The sequence below is a fragment of the Convolutriloba macropyga genome, chromosome 1 (assembly GCF_964194025.1).
Source record: "Convolutriloba macropyga chromosome 1, txConMacr16.3, whole genome shotgun sequence".
NCBI classification, from domain to species: Eukaryota; Metazoa; Xenacoelomorpha; order Acoela; family Convolutidae; genus Convolutriloba; species Convolutriloba macropyga.
The window spans coordinates 11,659,577-11,678,506 of record NC_134468.1 but is presented as its reverse complement, the minus strand read 5'-3'; the positions used below and the strand labels follow the sequence as shown (position 1 = coordinate 11,678,506).

General features: G+C 35.1%; 1 protein-coding gene across 1 annotated transcript in view; it reads right to left on the bottom strand.

The window, feature by feature from the left end:
- Positions 1-787: 787 nt before the first annotated feature.
- LOC142334965 (uncharacterized) overlaps positions 788-18,930 on the bottom strand; it is a 70,576-nt gene continuing 52,433 nt past the window's right edge. Inside the window, exons 8-11 of the mRNA XM_075383296.1 lie at positions 8,115-8,259; positions 4,932-5,065; positions 2,224-2,344; positions 788-1,413 (exon numbers count right to left, since the gene is read on the bottom strand). Of these exons, the coding sequence (XP_075239411.1) occupies positions 1,289-1,413; positions 2,224-2,344; positions 4,932-5,065; positions 8,115-8,259 (525 nt within the window). The 3' untranslated portion in view covers positions 788-1,288. The remainder of the gene's footprint in view (positions 1,414-2,223; positions 2,345-4,931; positions 5,066-8,114; positions 8,260-18,930) is intronic.

Below are 18,930 nucleotides of genomic sequence, written 5' to 3'. Positions count from 1 at the left end.
GGCCTAGGGTAGTCAGAGTCTGTTTGGTCTGGCCCAGATCTGGCTTTTACAATTTTTTTTGCCTGGACCCCTCAAAATGCTCATTTTGGGCAGTAATGATCTCCCGGACCAAACTCCAAGTCTATATCAGCACTGTTCAATGAAATTCAAGTTTTATTTTGTTTCCCAGTGCTGGTAAGAGTAAATACAATTCTTGCAAGTGTGGAAAGTCATAGTCAGGACTTGGATAACACTTGGAAGTTGATTCTCAAGTCAAAAACAACTTTTCGAGTGAAGATTTCAAATTCCTTAATATTCCGTAGCGTCCCACGTTTTTTGCATTAATTTTTATGCACTGTCTCTGGGCCCCTGAAAACTAATACCAATTGATGCCAACTGACAGCAGGGGACTCGGGCAACTCAAATGTGCCCAATTAGACCGTTTTGATGTGTTTCTGAGACGTTTTCAGCCCTTTTTCAGTTTTTCGACTTTTTTTGACAATTTTTGGGCTAAATTTTGCATTCTCCATGCCCATTTTCGACTATTTTTCGGCTGATTTTGGCTTTCTCCGGACCTATTTTCTGCAAATTTTTGGCGTTTTTTTGGACCTACTTTGGACTTACCAAAACTTAGATTAGAATGGCCGAGGGGGGTGGTAGCTAAGGTGCCTGAGAAAAACGTCCCGTACTATAAAAAATGTGTCGAAATTCTACCTAGAAACAAAAAAAAGTTTATTAATATTGCCCGTTTTCATTAGGTATTCTCTTACAAAATTTAACTTTGATCTAAAGCTTTAGCAGAGAAAAGCATTTTCCTGAATATTTTTTTTAACATGATTTGATATAAGTACAAATAATTAAATACAAAATTTAAAGATAATATAATTACAAACTGTATTAAGATTATTTTTCCTTGTAAGTGTGAACGAAAAGAGTGAAAAAAAGTTTTTTGATAAGATCCTCTAAATTTCAGTGGGTATATTGTCCTGATACCATTAAAAGCCCTTTTGGTAATTTCGATATCTTTAAATGTGCCAATTCAAACCAGGGAAACTTGGAATATTGGCCGACAGGAAGTCTAGCCACGACAAGTGGAAAAAATGAGATATTTAGCCTTATTTTAATTTTGACTGGTAGAAAAACCGCTTTATGGTCAGTATATTGTTCAGCCATTATAATTGGTGCGCGGCTGGGTTGTCGGGCACAAATTCTTATTTTTTTTAAATCGTCCGCTAAACCCCATATCGGCCAATTTGTCGATCGTCGCAAAAAGCATTCAGCGGATGTGTTAAGATCAAAATTGATATTTCTATTTATGCTCGCTTATGTATTGATCTTTAAGGACTCTTCGAAGAAGTTTTCCAGCCGCCGACTTTGGGATCGAGTCCACAAATGCAACTCCACCCTTCAATTGTTTAAACGGAGCCACCCTCTCTGAAACATAACAAATCCAGATTATTTATCTTTAGCAAACCTTACTGTCTATGGCACGACTGTACACGGCTGAATAATTGCTCCCGGGCTCAGATCCAAAAACGAAAGTCAGTATACCCAGACAAAATTGAACGCACAAAGGGGGGGGGGGGAGGTACTGTGTTCAAAATTACAAGGTCTGGAAGAATGAACGTACACGGGAGCCTGGAAATGGTCTGGAACCTCAGCCTGGAACCTACGGGAGGGGGGGGGGAGGGGGCTGTACATAACATTTACGAATTTGTGAACTATACTTGAAATTATTTGTAAACATTTCCCTAATTTGAGTTTTAAAACTGTAAAGTTTTGAGTGCAGAAAGTAAATAATCAGTTTTTACGTTTTTACTGGTGAGAATTCTCCCAGTAAACTAAAACTTGGTACACTTTGATAAGAATTATTTTAAATCTTGGTAAATCCTGTCAAGATCTTGACATGCATGAAGATATCAAGATTTGTACGAACTTGCAAGATCTTTGCATAGGTATCAAGAAACAAGATCTTGGCAATATAACCAAGAAAGATTAACCTTGGCATGCAAGAAATGTCAAGATCATACATGTCTTATCAAGGTGTATCAAGTTCTGATTCACTGGGCTCGCTGTTACATCTATCAATAAATTGTGTTACGATTATCAGTTTTTACAATTCTCACATCATGCGTTCATCTTTAGCTGGACATACTTGACATAGACCTGGGAGAAACTAGACTTTTCGATTTTCACATTGCTGAAAGTGATTTGATGTCAGGTCCGGGAGGCGATATGACTGACCTTTAACGAACTCCTGTATCTCTTTTTCAGTTGCTTTTCCTACGAAGTCCTTCTTCAAGATGACGTAAGCACGGGGTAGCTCCCCTGCACCCTCATCCGGAATCCCAATCACAGCAGAATCCTGGTAATAAATTGCAGATAATAAACGGTGACGTCTTAACAAATAGACGTACCAAAATGTAGAAATTTCAACGAATGTGATTGACTGAGAAATTTAAAACACTGTACTGTTAAGTGTTCAATTAGCCTAAATTGGACATAGCCTAATGCTAGATTATAATTTTTACCGCATCTGGCCATGCCTCAGCGGCCTGTGAGACTTGATATGAATCTATCACAACCGAACGTGAGACCAGTTTCTCCCCTAAAAAGTATAATTTTGCCTTTTCGGCTTATCGCAATTTCTGAGCAATTTTACGTTAAGGCGCATATCCTATCTTAAAACATGGAGAATTTGTTGAGCAATCAGCCAATCCGAAAACAATATTCCCATTTTCTCGATTGTGATTGGCCAGCAATAAAATTTCTATATTTTGGTACGTCTGCCATTTTCACTAGCCCCTAATAAACGTGTTTGAAAACCCCTAATGTGCTTACATATAATTATTACCTTAACCGTTGATGCTATATATCCATTAAACTCTGGGTGATTGAAAACCCGCGTGACCAGAGGTATTAAAAACTGTCAAATTAAAGTTTTAACCTATAGTTCCAATAATAATAAAACTGTCGATCTATTTTCTATGATTCAGAGCTTAAAGAGAAAATCAAACTTCAAAGCAGTATAGCTTGTTAAGGGCAGCTTTGTTGTTTATTAGTGATAAAAATAAATATACAAGAACGTTCAATCTATATTATTCCTATTTTCCTTGTTTTCCATGTGTTACTAAAATATTCACGGTTTTTGATTTGATGATTAGTTTATTTGTCGTTACGGTTTGATTCAGAAAATGAACTAAAAGGAAGCCAACTTTTTTCTACATAGAGCAACGTGAATTTTTCAAGGTATGCCACTAACACCTTTTAACCAATTGGAGGTCATTGTTTAACGCACTTTCCAAATAGCCCATGTTAAGATAAAGAGGAGAAAACACATGTTTTAATCAATTCATATAATGATTAACCGACTTTAGAAGGACATTAATCAACTTTTGTCAACGGAATTTAGCAAATGTATTGCATCTTCTGTTCTATAGACCTTAATTTTGGAATAGTTTGCGGTTGACAAGAGCCTGTTTCCGCATTAATTCTTAACTCATATTTTTTTTACTAATTTCTAAAAGAATTTTTTACAGAGCTTTGATAAATTATTAACTTTTATTTAGATTCAAAGCAAAAATTTCATTATCTTTTTCTAGTATAAAATTTCTGTCTACCAGATGACAGCAAAACATCAGATTTCAAGTTCCTTTTCAGCAGGAATTTTTATTTCCTAATAAAGTTGAGCACAAAATTGATCGATGATTTTAAGTTTTCCCACAAAATTGGTTTCAGCAGAAAATTACTTTTTGTAGATCTTGGTATATCGCTGAGCAGGTGAAAAAACTTTTGAGACGACCGCAGTTCATTGAGACGAACCTAAAAATGAGACGACCGCAGTTCATTTTTATGCCAATTAATAGAAACGAAAAGTTTGGAAGCTATAGGCTGCATTATCTGATGTGCACAATCAAATAGTTTACTGCCCAGACCCTAGTCCCAGGACAATTCAGCGCTGCGTCTTTACACACCCATATTAACTGGGCAACTCAGTTCTGAATCAGTACAGTTGCAGTCCATTTATAGGTTTTTAAGAGCTTGAAAAATTAAGAAAAACTTCTTATATCATGATATTGTACTTGACAGATTAAAACTTGATTTTTACTTGATCAGACAAAATTCAACTGAAATTGAATTTTTCGATTTTACCAAAAAATTGAGTACGACAAAATGCACGCTAACTGGGGTCCCCCACGCTGGGGTTACGTTACCCAGCTTTGACATATGATTTTGGCATGCATTTTGGAACATATTCAGAATAAATAAGTTGTCCTGATTTTTTTCTCTGATCATTCCAATTTTCGACATGATCATGCTACTTGACAGATTAAAATACAGAATAGAAGTTACATGATTCAGCGCTGAAAATAAATGTAACCTCATTCCGAGGCACATTAGCAGATCTTTTTTTTACAGAGTATAGATTAACTGTACATGTTTTCACTAATCTATTCTCAGCTCCAAAAAAAGATTTCAGGGGTGCCATAATTTTTAAATAACTGAAAAATACTTTGAGTCACGCAAAAATAGCTTGCAGCTAGGCGTCTCAATTATTTTCACAATTTACTCAACATTTGCCACCGCATTCATCTCAATGGATGTTCTTTAAAGGTACTCATAGTTTGAGCGTGACAAAGTCTGACCACAGATAATTTTGAACGACCCAAAAACGCACGAAATTATTATTTCGAGCCAAAAACGGACCCAACAATTTTGTCGAGGCAAAAATACCAAAAAATCTTGAGCGAGGCAAAAAAGCGCCAATATTTTGAACAGGCTAAAGTCTGATCTTACGTAATTATGCTCTGAAACGCTCTGATCATAGTCAATTTTGAACGAGGACCTCGACATGGTTTAGGCTGGTATAAAGCTCCTAACCCCCCAAAATTTTTAGAGGGTTTTAGAGGGTTAAGAAGTGATTTGTTTTTGCTATGAATTGTTGTTTTCACCTGTATGGCCTCGTGTGTGAGCAGGAGGGCCTCAAGTTGGGCAGGTGGAACCTGGAATCCCTTGTACTTGATCAACTCCTTCAGTCTGTCTGTGATCCACAGATACCCGTCCTCATTCATGTACCCAAGGTCACCTAACACAAATTAATTAAAATATTTTGAAATATCTTGCGGAAAAATTGTTTCCTCCCCCACCTGGTATGATACGAGCATCTGCTAGAGATATGAGTGAGGTAATTATGATATTATGATGTAATAACAATATTACATTATTATACTATTCATTTGGAGACAGAAATGGGACAAACATAAATGAACTAAATGAAAACCTGGTAGGATTTTCCGAATCTATTCTGTTCCCCCAGTGTTTTTTTATGAACCCCAGTTACAAATTATGAGTTGTTGTAGAGCACATTACTATGTAAAAATAATGCACGTGCGCTTGGTGGTCATAAAATATATATTCCCACTAAGCTGGGGGCCGAAACAGAATAGATCTGATTTTCCTTGGACAATTGCGACTCGAAAACAATTGATCGCAATAGACAGTGGCATACAGTTTGTTTGGTTCGAAAAACGACAACCAAATGCAAATGATAAAAGACAATACAAACTAGATGCCGTGAAAACCGGAAATGAATTAACAAGTTACATGGAAATCAGTAGAAACACGGGGGAAACGAAAAAAAGACGTGTTTTTATTTATTTTGGAAGAAGGAAACAAAACTGCTAAAAGGCTTCTAAAACATAAAATCGCAAGAATAACTCAGATTTGCTTATACCACTAATATTTAGTTCTGATGGTTGATAATGCTTCCAACCGTATATTTTTTTGGTTAAAACAATTGAGAAAAGAACACATCGCCCGAAAAAGATAGGGTTAAAAACAAAACTGCTTTAAAAAAAGCCGCACGTAATCAACAAAATTTGCTTACTTAGAGCAAATTTATAACACTTCATTTTCTCGCCATCTTTTGAAAACAAAAGGAACAAAACCACCTATCTCTTCTCTACGCTCTTTGTTTTCATTTATCAACAAAATAAAATCATAGTTTAAAATTCTGGGGCATTGGGTTTTACATCTTTTCTAGACAGAGCCACTCAAATTTTTTTGAAAAATTACAATAAGTCCTCTTTGAGTCGGGAAAATGGGGAGGTGGAATTGAAGCAAGAAACAATTCAAAATTCGCGATTGTCCTAGGACAAATACTTTACTACAAACAATAACAAAATATATAACACTTTAACGAGCACTAGACAGTAAACGAGATCAGACTTGGTCTTTTTATAAATTCAATAGTTTTTAGGCCGAGGACAATTGACCAATTTTATATTGCTAAGCGAAAAAAATCGAAAAAGTATTTGGATAATTAGTGTTTCCTCAATTTATTCAAAGCATTAGATAAACAGCCGACACTCTTAAACAGTTCTAAAAATTTTGAATATTAATCTTTGAGGCTCAGCACAATCATAATAGTTGTCATATTAAACAGTTTGTGATATTATCAAAAATGTAGCTGACTAGAGAAGACTTCTTTACAGTTTTTGATAACCAAGAAATGTATGATTAAATTGATCGTTTCTCCATTTTTCTCTTATATCTCATGCTTCTGATGACAAAATTTGTTCCATAGAACAGAAGTGTTCAAAGAAAGCATTTGGTGGCAGAAAACTCTTGTGCACATCTCAACCAGAATAAAAATACGCAAAAACTGATTTTTTTAAAATTTTAAATTTTTTAAATGACTGATCTTCGGGAATTCTATGAGTTTTCTTCTCATTTTGTAGATAACAATGATCTTCAAAAATAGACTATTAAATTGCAAATCAGGAAAAATAACCGAGACTAATAAATTGCAAATCAGAAAAAATAACCGAGCTACGATTCTTTGAAAAATTAATTTATTGTTAACAATTGTGTTGAGAGAACTAATGTAAGTCTAGCAACAATATTTTCTGTTTGTTTTCAATCAAACTATATTGTTTTCGAAGGATTAAAAGTAACAATAAAATCCAGAAAAAATATATTCAGATTAAAGGTTAACATCAATCTTGTTAGATCTTGTAAGAATCTTGCAAGACTCTTGTAAGATTATACACTTTGGTACAAGAGTCTTGCAAGATTCCTAGAAAATCTTACAAGATAGGGGTGTAAGCTCGACTAGGGTTGTATCATGGTTTTTCATGGTCCTGCTAAAACTTCGAATATTTTAATCGCAAAATTTTTAGCAGTGTTTTGATATGCGAGCCATTTTTTTTGTTGGGAATTTTCTAAAACTTTTTATGATTGTTGATAAACTTTAGCAAATCTCAAGAAGGGAAAAATGAAGCGCGACAATACAAAGTGTTGAAATTTGGGATATATTCTGGCGAAAAAGAATAGATCAGGAATAGATTCTGGCGAAAAAGAATAGATTCTGGCGAAAAAGAATAGATCAGAAATTTGTTTTTGCCTCCAAGACTGCATAGTTATACAATTTTACACTCCGGGGTGTACGCGCCATTTTTACATAACAACCTCCTTTATAACAAAGATCGGATATATTCTGTTTTGGCCCCCCACACCTTTAGTGAGATTACATTCTTTACCGCCCTCCCTCCCCCCCCCCCTCCACAAGCGCACGTGCTATTTTTTACATAGTAACGTGCTACATAGATGTTTGTAACTGATGGGCGTAAAAACACTGGGGGGGGGGGCAAAACAGAATAGATTCCAAAGATCAAATTGTAAGCTCTTCCATGCTCGAATTTATCTCTACGTTTTCTGCTAAGCAATCTTATCAAAATCTCATCGAGCAATTCAGTGTCCCCTTATCACTTGAGTGGATATAAAACTTTTTGAAATTAGGAATTTTGAAATGTTGGCATGCCTTTAATCTTGAAAACCTGCACGTGCTTACGTGCTTTTTCAAAATTAGCATGAAGAATGTGTTCTGCCGCTCACCCGCAGTGGCCATAAAAACACGTTGGGGGGGGGGGGGAGGGACAGAATAGATCTGAAATTATGGATCTATTCTGTTTCGGCCCCCAGTGTTTTTTATGACCCCCAGTTACAAATTAGGAGTTTGTTATATGGCACGTTACTATGTAAAAATAATGCACGCGCGCCTGGGGGTCTTAAAACATATATTTCTACTAAGCTGGGGGAGGGGGGAAACAGGATAGATCCGAAAAAATGCTTACCAGATCTGAGCCACCCATCTGCCTGTATGGTCTTTTTGGTTTCCTCCTCTCTGTTAAGGTAGCATTGCATGAGAGATGGGGCTCGCATACACACCTCGCCTTCCACACCACAACACTCTGTCTCCCCAGTCTTTAAGTTCACTATCTAAACGATCATCAACATGAATAGCTGAAAATAACAATTACAAGGGTCCTTGGTACATTCTTCTGAAATCGACTTCAAATTAAAATCAGACTTATACTTTCAAAGTTTAGAATTGTAAAGCATAGCTTACAACATAATGTGAAGAGCCATTGATTCGAAGTAACCGAATGTTGAAAGAAACCAAGCTAAGATTATCTGAGAAGATCGATATCTTATTCAAGTGTGACCTAGATAATTAGAACTCTAAGTTCTCTGATGCCCATGCTGAGGTATTTTGTTTTTCACTTGTAAGAGATCGTCGTTTTTTAATCGTTTCCCTAAGATAAAAACGATCAATGCCCTTACGTGGTAATCGTCGTTTTGTTCGTTATTTCGTCGGTACTTTTATGTAAATAATGATAGTTTTTTCATCGTTATTGTTATGTAAGAAAAAAACGACGAAAAAACGGGATCCCCGCTAAAAACTATCAAAAAACAACGATTTCTTTTGAAAAATGAAAGACGTAAAAAACGACAAAAAAACAACGAAAAAACGATCAAAAAATGATGATTTCATTTGAGAAAAACGACGTAAGAAACGACAAAAAACGACAACAAAACGACGAAAACGACGAATTTTTACAAAAAGGTTGTCGTTTTTTTGTCGTTGTCCTAACACAGGCGTTGACCTCTTCCGGCCCCAACTTTACGTGCTTTTATGGTTAGGATGTATTCGGAAATAGATTCAATTCCGGGACTTTGAAAGAGCAAACCATAATTGCTCAACTTTAGGACTCTCAAGATAAAGTGTGCCGCTAAGATCAGACTCCAAAAACAATTCTCCTCAGTGATATTGCGTATATTTTTGTGGGCTAGGTTTGAGACATTCGTTGTTCACAAGCACAAATCACCGTTTCGGTCTTTTGATCAGATATCTCCTGTAAATCTCTAAATTATTTTTTCAGAAAAATCTAGCTATTTTTTTATTTTTGAGAAACCGACGTTTTATTTTCGTCAAAAACACTGTTATTCCCTCTGGCAACGTTCATAACCCAAGAAGTTATGAGTGCAGCTGTTTTTCACTCAGAGTAAAAAATTTAAAACAAACAAAAAATGTTCTCAATACTCGTTATATTTTCTTCATATAAATTTTCTTTTGGCAAAGGCTTGGCTCACTCAAATCACAATTCATCACCAAACAGTCAAGTCTCTGACCTGCAACCCTCTTTCTGACATATGAAGCAAAACGTTTGTGGCGACAATTCAGAAGTACGGTATCTACAATTCGGTAACGGGAACAAAGGAAAAACCCGGTGAGCCCACGTTATTGCTTAATGGAGCGAGCAACGACTACAACAAGGCTCAGAAAGGAGAATGAGCCAGATTAGAAATAATTTCACTTCATGTAGAAGCAAAATTTTTTGAAGTTTTACTTGGTGTAACACTAGATGCAACAAACCTCCTGTGAATGAGACAAGATTGTAAGAGAAATGGTGCCAACGGAGATTGATTATAAGGTTCGAAATTTCTGAATGAGAAATTTTATGATGAGAGAAGTCGACCAGCGGTCTGGACTGCAGCTTGAGAAATCAGAGGATTTTGACAACTTTATCATAAGAGAACGACAGTTGCTCTCAACGGTACAAGAAGCAAAGTGAGTTAAATTAGAGACTTTTTCAATTTCTTGGTTCCCAAGACGAACTCCAACGGTTATCTTGTAAGATCTTGCAAGATTCTTGCAAATAACGTTTATCTTGCAAGACTCTTGCAAACAACGTTTATCTTGCAAGATGCAAGATCCGGACGTTTATCTTGCAAGAATCTTGCAAGATCTTGCAAGATAACCGTCATAAAAATTTAGTAGTTTTAAACTTGAAAACAATCAGAAACGTTGATTTAACGTTTTGTGTAGCGATAAAACAACGTTTTTACTGATTGAATATGTACATGGCGAAAAAAGTCTTTTCACTGATTCCAGGCACATTTCAATAGTTGTTTTTTTTTACTTATATTGCCTACACCAAGTGTGACTAGTGTATTGGGCACGAAAACATGTAGCAATATAGCCTCCAGGGACTTCCAGTTTGGTGTTTATGATGTTTTGTACGATTTTTTTTTCTTGATATGAGACTTTTCACTCACTCCTGTCACATTGAATAACAAATAGTGTTTAAATACCATGAAAATTAATTGACAGTAGTGCGATGAATTGGACCACACTTGTATGGGAGGCAGAAAAGCCGATATTACTTTTTGCATAGCGATAAAATAACGTTTTTTGTTGATTTAATGTGTACATGGCGAAAATCGTAAAATGTCAATTTGGTAAGCCTTCCGATCCATTTAAAAAGCGTTCTATAGCAGAACAGCACTCCTACTGAGGGTAACCCACAGTTAAACTTTAAAAAGTTGAGTCAAAAAACTTTTTGCCTTAAACCAATTTTTCTCTCGGGCCTAAACAGAAAGTTTCATATGTACTTTACCGGCGATAACGTATTTGAAAGACCGGTTTCAAAAAAAATTATTCAATAGTTGTTTTTTTTACTTATATTGCCTACACCAAGTGTGACTAGTGTATTGGGCACGAAAACATGTAGCAATATAGCCTCCAGGGACTTCCAGTTTGGTGTTTATGATGTTTTGTACGATTTTTTTTTCTTGATATGAGACTTTTCACTCACTCCTGTCACATTGAATTACAAATAGTGTTTAAATACCATGAAAATTAATTGACAGTAGTGCGATGAATTGGACCACACTTGTATGGGAGGCAGAAAAGCCGATATTACTTTTTGCATAGCGATAAAATAACGTTTTTTGTTGATTTAATGTGTACATGGCGAAAATCGTAAAATGTCAATTTGGTAAGCCTTCCGATCCATTTAAAAAGCGTTCTATAGCAGAACAGCACTCCTACTGAGGGTAACCCACAGTTAAACTTTAAAAAGTTGAGTCAAAAAACTTTTTGCCTTAAACCAATTTTTCTCTCGGGCCTAAACAGAAAGTTTCATATGTACTTTACCGGCGATAACGTATTTGAAAGACCGGTTTCAAAAAAAATTATTCAATAGTTGTTTTTTTTACTTATATTGCCTACACAAAGTGTGACTAGTGTATTGGGCACGAAAACATGTAGCAATATAGCCTCCAGGGACTTCCAGTTTGGTGTTTATGATGTTTTGTACGATTTTTTTTCTTGATATGAGACTTTTCACTCACTCCTGTCACATTGAATTACAAATAGTGTTTAAATACCATGAAAATTAATTGACAGTAGTGCGATGAATTGGACCACACTTGTATGGGAGGCAGAAAAGCCGATATTACTTTTTGCATAGCGATAAAATAACGTTTTTTGTTGATTTAATATGTACATGGCGAAAATCGTAAAATGTCAATTTGGTAAGCCTTCCGATCCATTTAAAAAGCGTTCTATAGCAGAACAGCACTCCTACTGAGGGTAACCCACAGTTAAACTTTAAAAAATTGAGTCAAAAAATTTTTTGCCTTAAACCATTTTTTCTCTCGGGCCTAAACAGAAAGTTTCATATGTACTTTACCGGCGATAACGTATTTGAAAGACCGGTTTCAAAACAAATTATCGAATAGTTGTTTTTTTTTTACTTATATTGCCTACACCAAGTGTGACTAGTGTATTGGGCACGAAAACATGTAGCAATATAGCCTCCAGGGACTTCCAGTTTGGTGTTTATGATGTTTTGTACGATTTTTTTTTCTTGATATGAGACTTTTCACTCACTCCTGTCACATTGAATTACAAATAGTGTTTAAATACCATGAAAATTAATTGACAGTAGTGCGATGAAATGGACCACACTTGTATGGGAGGCAGAAAAGCCGATATTACTTTTTGCATAGCGATAAAATAACGTTTTTTGTTGATTTAATGTGTACATGGCGAAAATCGTAAAATGTCAATTTGGTCAGCCTTCCGATCCATTTAAAAAGCGTTCTATAGCAGAACAGCACTCCTACTGAGGGTAACCCACAGTTAAACTTTAAAAAAATTGAGTCAAAAAATTTTTTGCCTTAAACCAATTTTTCTCTCAGGCCTAAACAGAAAGTTTCATATGTACTTTACCGGCGATAACGTATTTGAAAGACCGGTTTCAAAAAAAATTATTCAATAGTCGTTTTTTTACTTATATTGCCTACACCAAGTGTGACTAGTGTATTGGGCACGAAAACATGTAGCAATATAGCCTCCAGGGACTTCCAGTTTGGTGTTTATGATGTTTTGTACGATTTTTTTTCTTGATATGAGACTTTTCACTCACTCCTGTCACATTGAATTACAAATAGTGTTTAAATACCATGAAAATTAATTGACAGTAGTGCGATGAATTGGACCACACTTGTATGGGAGGCAGAAAAGCCGATATTACTTTTTGCATAGCGATAAAATAACGTTTTTTGTTGATTTAATGTGTACATGGCGAAAATCGTAAAATGTCAATTTGGTAAGCCTTCCGATCCATTTAAAAAGCGTTCTATAGCAGAACAGCACTCCTACTGAGGGTAACCCACAGTTAAACTTTAAAAAAATGAGTCAAAAAATTTTTTGCCGTAAACCAATTTTTCTCTCGGGCCTAAACAGAAAGTTTCATATGTACTTTACCGGCGATAACGTATTTGAAAGACCGGTTTCAAAAAAAATTATTCAATAGTTGCTTTTTTACTTATATTGCCTACACCAAGTGTGACTAGTGTATTGGGCACGAAAACATGTAGCAATATAGCCTCCAGGGACTTCCAGTTTGGTGTTTATGATGTTTTGTACGATTTTTTTTTCTTGATATGAGACTTTTCACTCACTCCTGTCACATTGAATTACAAATAGTGTTTAAATACCATGAAAATTAATTGACAGTAGTGCGATGAATTGGACCACACTTGTATGGGAGGCAGAAAAGCCGATATTACTTTTTGCATAGCGATAAAATAACGTTTTTTGTTGATTTAATGTGTACCTGGCGAAAATCGTAAAATGTCAATTTGGTAAGCCTTCCGATCCATTTAAAAAGCGTTCTATAGCAGAACAGCACTCCTACTGAGGGTAACCCACAGTTAAACTTTAAAAAATTGAGTCAAAAAATTTTTTGCCTTAAACCAATTTTTCTCTCGGGCCTAAACAGAAAGTTTCATATGTACTTTACCGGCAATAACGTATTTGAAAGACCGGTTTCAAAAAAAAATATTCAATAGTTGTTTTTTTTACTTATATTGCCTACACCAAGTGTGACTAGTGTATTGGGCACGAAAACATGTAGCAATATAGCCTCCAGGGACTTCCAGTTTGGTGTTTATGATGTTTTGTACGATTTTTTTTCTTGATATGAGACTTTTCACTCACTCCTGTCACATTGAATTACAAATAGTGTTTAAATACCATGAAAATTAATTGACAGTAGTGCGATGAATTGGACCACACTTGTATGGGAGGCAGAAAAGCCGATATTACTTTTTGCATAGCGATAAAATAACGTTTTTTGTTGATTTAATGTGTACCTGGCGAAAATCGTAAAATGTCAATTTGGTAAGCCTTCCGATCCATTTAAAAAGCGTTCTATAGCAGAACAGCACTCCTACTGAGGGTAGCCCACAGTTAAACTTTAAAAAATTGAGTCAAAAAATTTTTTGCCTTAAATCAATTTTTCTCTCGGGCCTAAACAGAAAGTTTCATATGTACTTTACCGGCGATAACGTATTTGAAAGACCGGTTTCAAAAAAAATTGTTCGATAGTTGTTTTTTTTACTTATATTGCCTACACCAAGTGCGACTAGTGTATTGGGCACGAAAACATGTAGCAATATAGCCTCCAGGGACTTCCAGTTTGGTGTTTATGATGTTTTGTACCATTTTTTTTTCCTGAAATGAGACTTTTCACTCACTCCTGTCACATTGAATTACAAATAGTGTATAGATACCACGAAAATTAATTAACAGCAGTGCGATGAATTGGACCACACTTGTATGGGAGGCAAAAAAGCTGATATTACTTTTTGCATAGCGATAAAATAACGTTTTTTGTTGATTTAATGTGTACATGGCGAAAATCATAAAATGTCAATTTGGTAAGCCTTCCGATCCATTTAAAAAGCGTCATATAGCAGAACAGCACTCCTACTGAGGGTAACCCACGGTTAAACTTTAAAAAATTGAGTCAAAAAATTTTTTGCCTTAAACCAATTTTTCTCTCGGGCCTAAACAGAAAGTTTCATATGTACTTTACCGGCGATAACGTATTTGAAAGACCGGTTTGAAAAAAAATTATTCAATAGTTGTTTTTTTTTTACTTATATTGCCTACAACAAGTGTGACTAGTGTATTGGGCACAAAAAGAGGTAGTAATAGAGCCTCCAGGGACTTCCAGTTTGGTGTTTATGATGTTTTGTACCATTTTTTTTCCTGAAATGAGACTTTTCACTCACTCCTGTCACATTGTATTACAAATAGTGTTTAAATACCATGAAAATTAATTAACAGTAGTGCGATGAATTGGACCACACTTGTATGGGAGGCAAAAAAGCTGATATTACTTTTTGCATAGCGATAAAATAACGTTTTTTGTTGATTTAATGTGTACATGGCGAAAATCATAAAATGTCAATTTGGTAAGCCTTCCGATCCATTTAAAAAGCGTCATATAGCAGAACAGCACTCCTATTGAGGGTAACCCACGGTTAAACTTTAAAAAATTGAGTCAAAAAATTTTTTGCCTTAAACCAATTTTTCTCTCGGGCCTAAACAGAAAGTTTCATATGTACTTTACCGGCGATAACGTATTTGAAAGACCGGTTTGAAAAAAAATTATTCAATAGTTGTTTTTTTTACTTATATTGCCTACAACAAGTGTGACTAGTGTATTGGGCACAAAAAGAGGTAGTAATAGAGCCTTCAGGGACTTCCAGTTTGGTGTTTATGATGTTTTGTACCATTTTTTTTCCTGAAATGAGACTTTTCACTCACTACTGTCACATTGAATTACAAATAGTGTTTAAATACCATGAAAATCAATTAACAGTAGTGCGATGAATTGGACCACACTTGTATGGGAGGCAGAAACGCTGATATTACTTTTTGCATAGCGATAAAGTAACGTTTTTTGTTGATTTAATGTGTACATGGCGAAAATCATAAAATGTCAATTTGGTAAGCCTTCCGATCCATTTAAAAAGCGTCATATAGCAGAACAGCACTCCTACTGAGGGTAACCCACGGTTAAACTTTAAAAAATTGAGTCAAAAAATTTTTTGCCTTAAACCAATTTTTCTCTCGGGCCTAAACAGAAAGTTTCATATGTACTTTACCGGCGATAACGTATTTGAAAGACCGGTTTGAAAAAAAATTATTCAATAGTTGTTTTTTTTACTTATATTGCCTACAACAGGTGTGACTAGTGTATTGGGCACAAAAAGAGGTAGTAATAGAGCCTCCAGGGACTTCCAGTTTGGTGTTTATGATGTTTTGTACCATTTTTTTTCCTGAAATGAGACTTTTCACTCACTCCTGTCACATTGTATTACAAATAGTGTTTAAATACCATGAAAATTAATTAACAGTAGTGCGATGAATTGGACCACACTTGTATGGGAGGCAAAAAAGCTGATATTACTTTTTGCATAGCGATAAAATAACGTTTTTTGTTGATTTAATGTGTACATGGCGAAAATCATAAAATGTCAATTTGGTAAGCCTTCCGATCCATTTAAAAAGCGTCATATAGCAGAACAGCACTCCTATTGAGGGTAACCCACGGTTAAACTTTAAAAAATTGAGTCAAAAAATTTTTTGCCTTAAACCAATTTTTCTCTCGGGCCTAAACAGAAAGTTTCATATGTACTTTACCGGCGATAACGTATTTGAAAGACCGGTTTGAAAAAAAATTATTCAATAGTTGTTTTTTTTTACTTATATTGCCTACAACAAGTGTGACTAGTGTATTGGGCACAAAAAGAGGTAGTAATAGAGCCTCCAGGGACTTCCAGTTTGGTGTTTATGATGTTTTGTACCATTTTTTTTCCTGAAATGAGACTTTTCACTCACTACTGTCACATTGAATTACAAATAGTGTTTAAATACCATGAAAATCAATTAACAGTAGTGCGATGAATTGGACCACACTTGTATGGGAGGCAGAAACGCTGATATTACTTTTTGCATAGCGATAAAATAACGTTTTTTGTTGATTTAATGTGTACATGACGAAAATCGTAAAATGTCAATTTGGTAAGCCTTCCGATCCATTTAAAAAGCGTTCTATAGCTGAACAGCACTCCTACTTAGGGTAACCCACAGTTGAACTTTAAAAAAATTGGGACAAAAAATTTTTTGCCTTAAACCAATTTTTCTCTCGGGCCTAAACAGAAAGTTTCATATGTATTTTACCGGCGATAACGTATTTGAAAGACCGGTTTCAAAAAAAATTATTCAAAAGCTGTTTTTTTTACTTATATTGTCTACGCCAAGTGTGACTAGTGTATTGGGCACGAAAACATGTAGCAATATAGCCTCCAGGGACTTCCAGTTTGGTGTTTATGATGTTTTGTACCATTTTTTTTTCCTGAAATGAGACTTTTCACTCACTCCTGTCACATTGAATTACAAATAGTGTATAAATACCACGAAAATTAATTAACAGTAGTGCGATGAATTGGACCACACTTGTATGGGAGGCAAAAAAGCTGATATTACTTTTTGCATAGCGATAAAATAACGTTTTTTGTTGATTTAATGTGTACATGGCGAAAATCATAAAATGTCAATTTGGTAAGCCTTCCGATCCATTTAAAAAGCGTCATATAGCAGAACAGCACTCCTACTGAGGGTAACCCACGGTTAAACTTTAAAAAATTGAGTCAAAAAATTTTTTGCCTTAAACCATTTTTTCTCTCGGGCCTAAACAGAAAGTTTCATATGTACTTTACCGGCGATAACGTATTTGAAAGACCGGTTTCAAAAAAAATTGTTCGATAGTTGTTTTTTTTTACTTATATTGCCTACACCAAGTGCGACTAGTGTATTGGGCACGAAAACATGTAGCAATATAGCCTCCAGGGACTTCCAGTTTGGTGTTTATGATGTTTTGTACCATTTTTTTTTCCTGAAATGAGACTTTTCACTCACTCCTGTCACATTGAATTACAAATAGTGTATAAATACCACGAAAATTAATTAACAGTAGTGCGATGAATTGGACCACACTTGTATGGGAGGCAAAAAAGCTGATATTACTTTTTGCATAGCGATAAAATAACGTTTTTTGTTGATTTAATGTGTACATGGCGAAAATCATAAAATGTCAATTTGGTAAGCCTTCCGATCCATTTAAAAAGCGTCATATAGCAGAACAGCACTCCTACTGAGGGTAACCCACGGTTAAACTTTAAAAAATTGAGTCAAAAAATTTTTTGCCTTAAACCAATTTTTCTCTCGGGCCTAAACAGAAAGTTTCATATGTACTTTACCGGCGATAACGTATTTGAAAGACCGGTTTGAAAAAAAATTATTCAATAGTTGTTTTTTTTACTTATATTGCCTACAACAAGTGTGACTAGTGTATTGGGCACAAAAAGAGGTAGTAATAGAGCCTCCAGGGACTTCCAGTTTGGTGTTTATGATGTTTTGTACCATTTTTTTTCCTGAAATGAGACTTTTCACTCACTCCTGTCACATTGAATTACAAATAGTGTTTAAATACCATGAAAATTAATTAACAGTAGTGCGATGAATTGGACCACACTTGTATGGGAGGCAAAAAAGCTGATATTACTTTTTGCATAGCGATAAAATAACGTTTTTTGTTGATTTAATGTGTACATGGCGAAAATCATAAAATGTCAATTTGGTAAGCCTTCCGATCCATTTAAAAAGCGTCATATAGCAGAACAGCACTCCTATTGAGGGTAACCCACGGTTAAACTTTAAAAAATTGAGTCAAAAAATTTTTTGCCTTAAACCAATTTTTCTCTCGGGCCTAAACAGAAAGTTTCATATGTACTTTACCGGCGATAACGTATTTGAAAGACCGGTTTGAAAAAAAATTATTCAATAGTTGTTTTTTTTTTACTTATATTGCCTACAACAAGTGTGACTAGTGTATTGGGCACAAAAAGAGGTAGTAATAGAGCCTCCAGGGACTTCCAGTTTGGTGTTTATGATGTTTTGTACCATTTTTTTTCCTGAAATGAGACTTTTCACTCACTACTGTCACATTGAATTACAAATAGTGTTTAAATACCATGAAAATTAATTAACAGTAGTGCGATGAATTAGACCACACTTGTATGGGCTGCAGAAAAGCTGATATTACTTTTTGCATAGCGATAAAATAACGTTTTTTGTTGATTTAATGTGTACATGGCGAAAATCGTAAAATGTCAATTTGGTAAGCTTTCCGATCCATTTAAAAAGCGTTCTATAGCTGAACAGCACTCCTACTTAGGGTAACCCACAGTTAAACTTTAAAAAAATTGGGTCAAAAAATTTTTTGCCTTAAACCAATTTTTCTCTCGGGCCTAAACAGAAAGTTTCATATGTATTTTACCGGCGATAACGTATTTGAAAGACCGGTTTCAAAAAAAATTATTCAAAAGCTGTTTTTTTTACTTATATTGTCTACACCAAGTGTGACTAGTGTATTGGGCACGAAAACATGTAGCAATATAGCC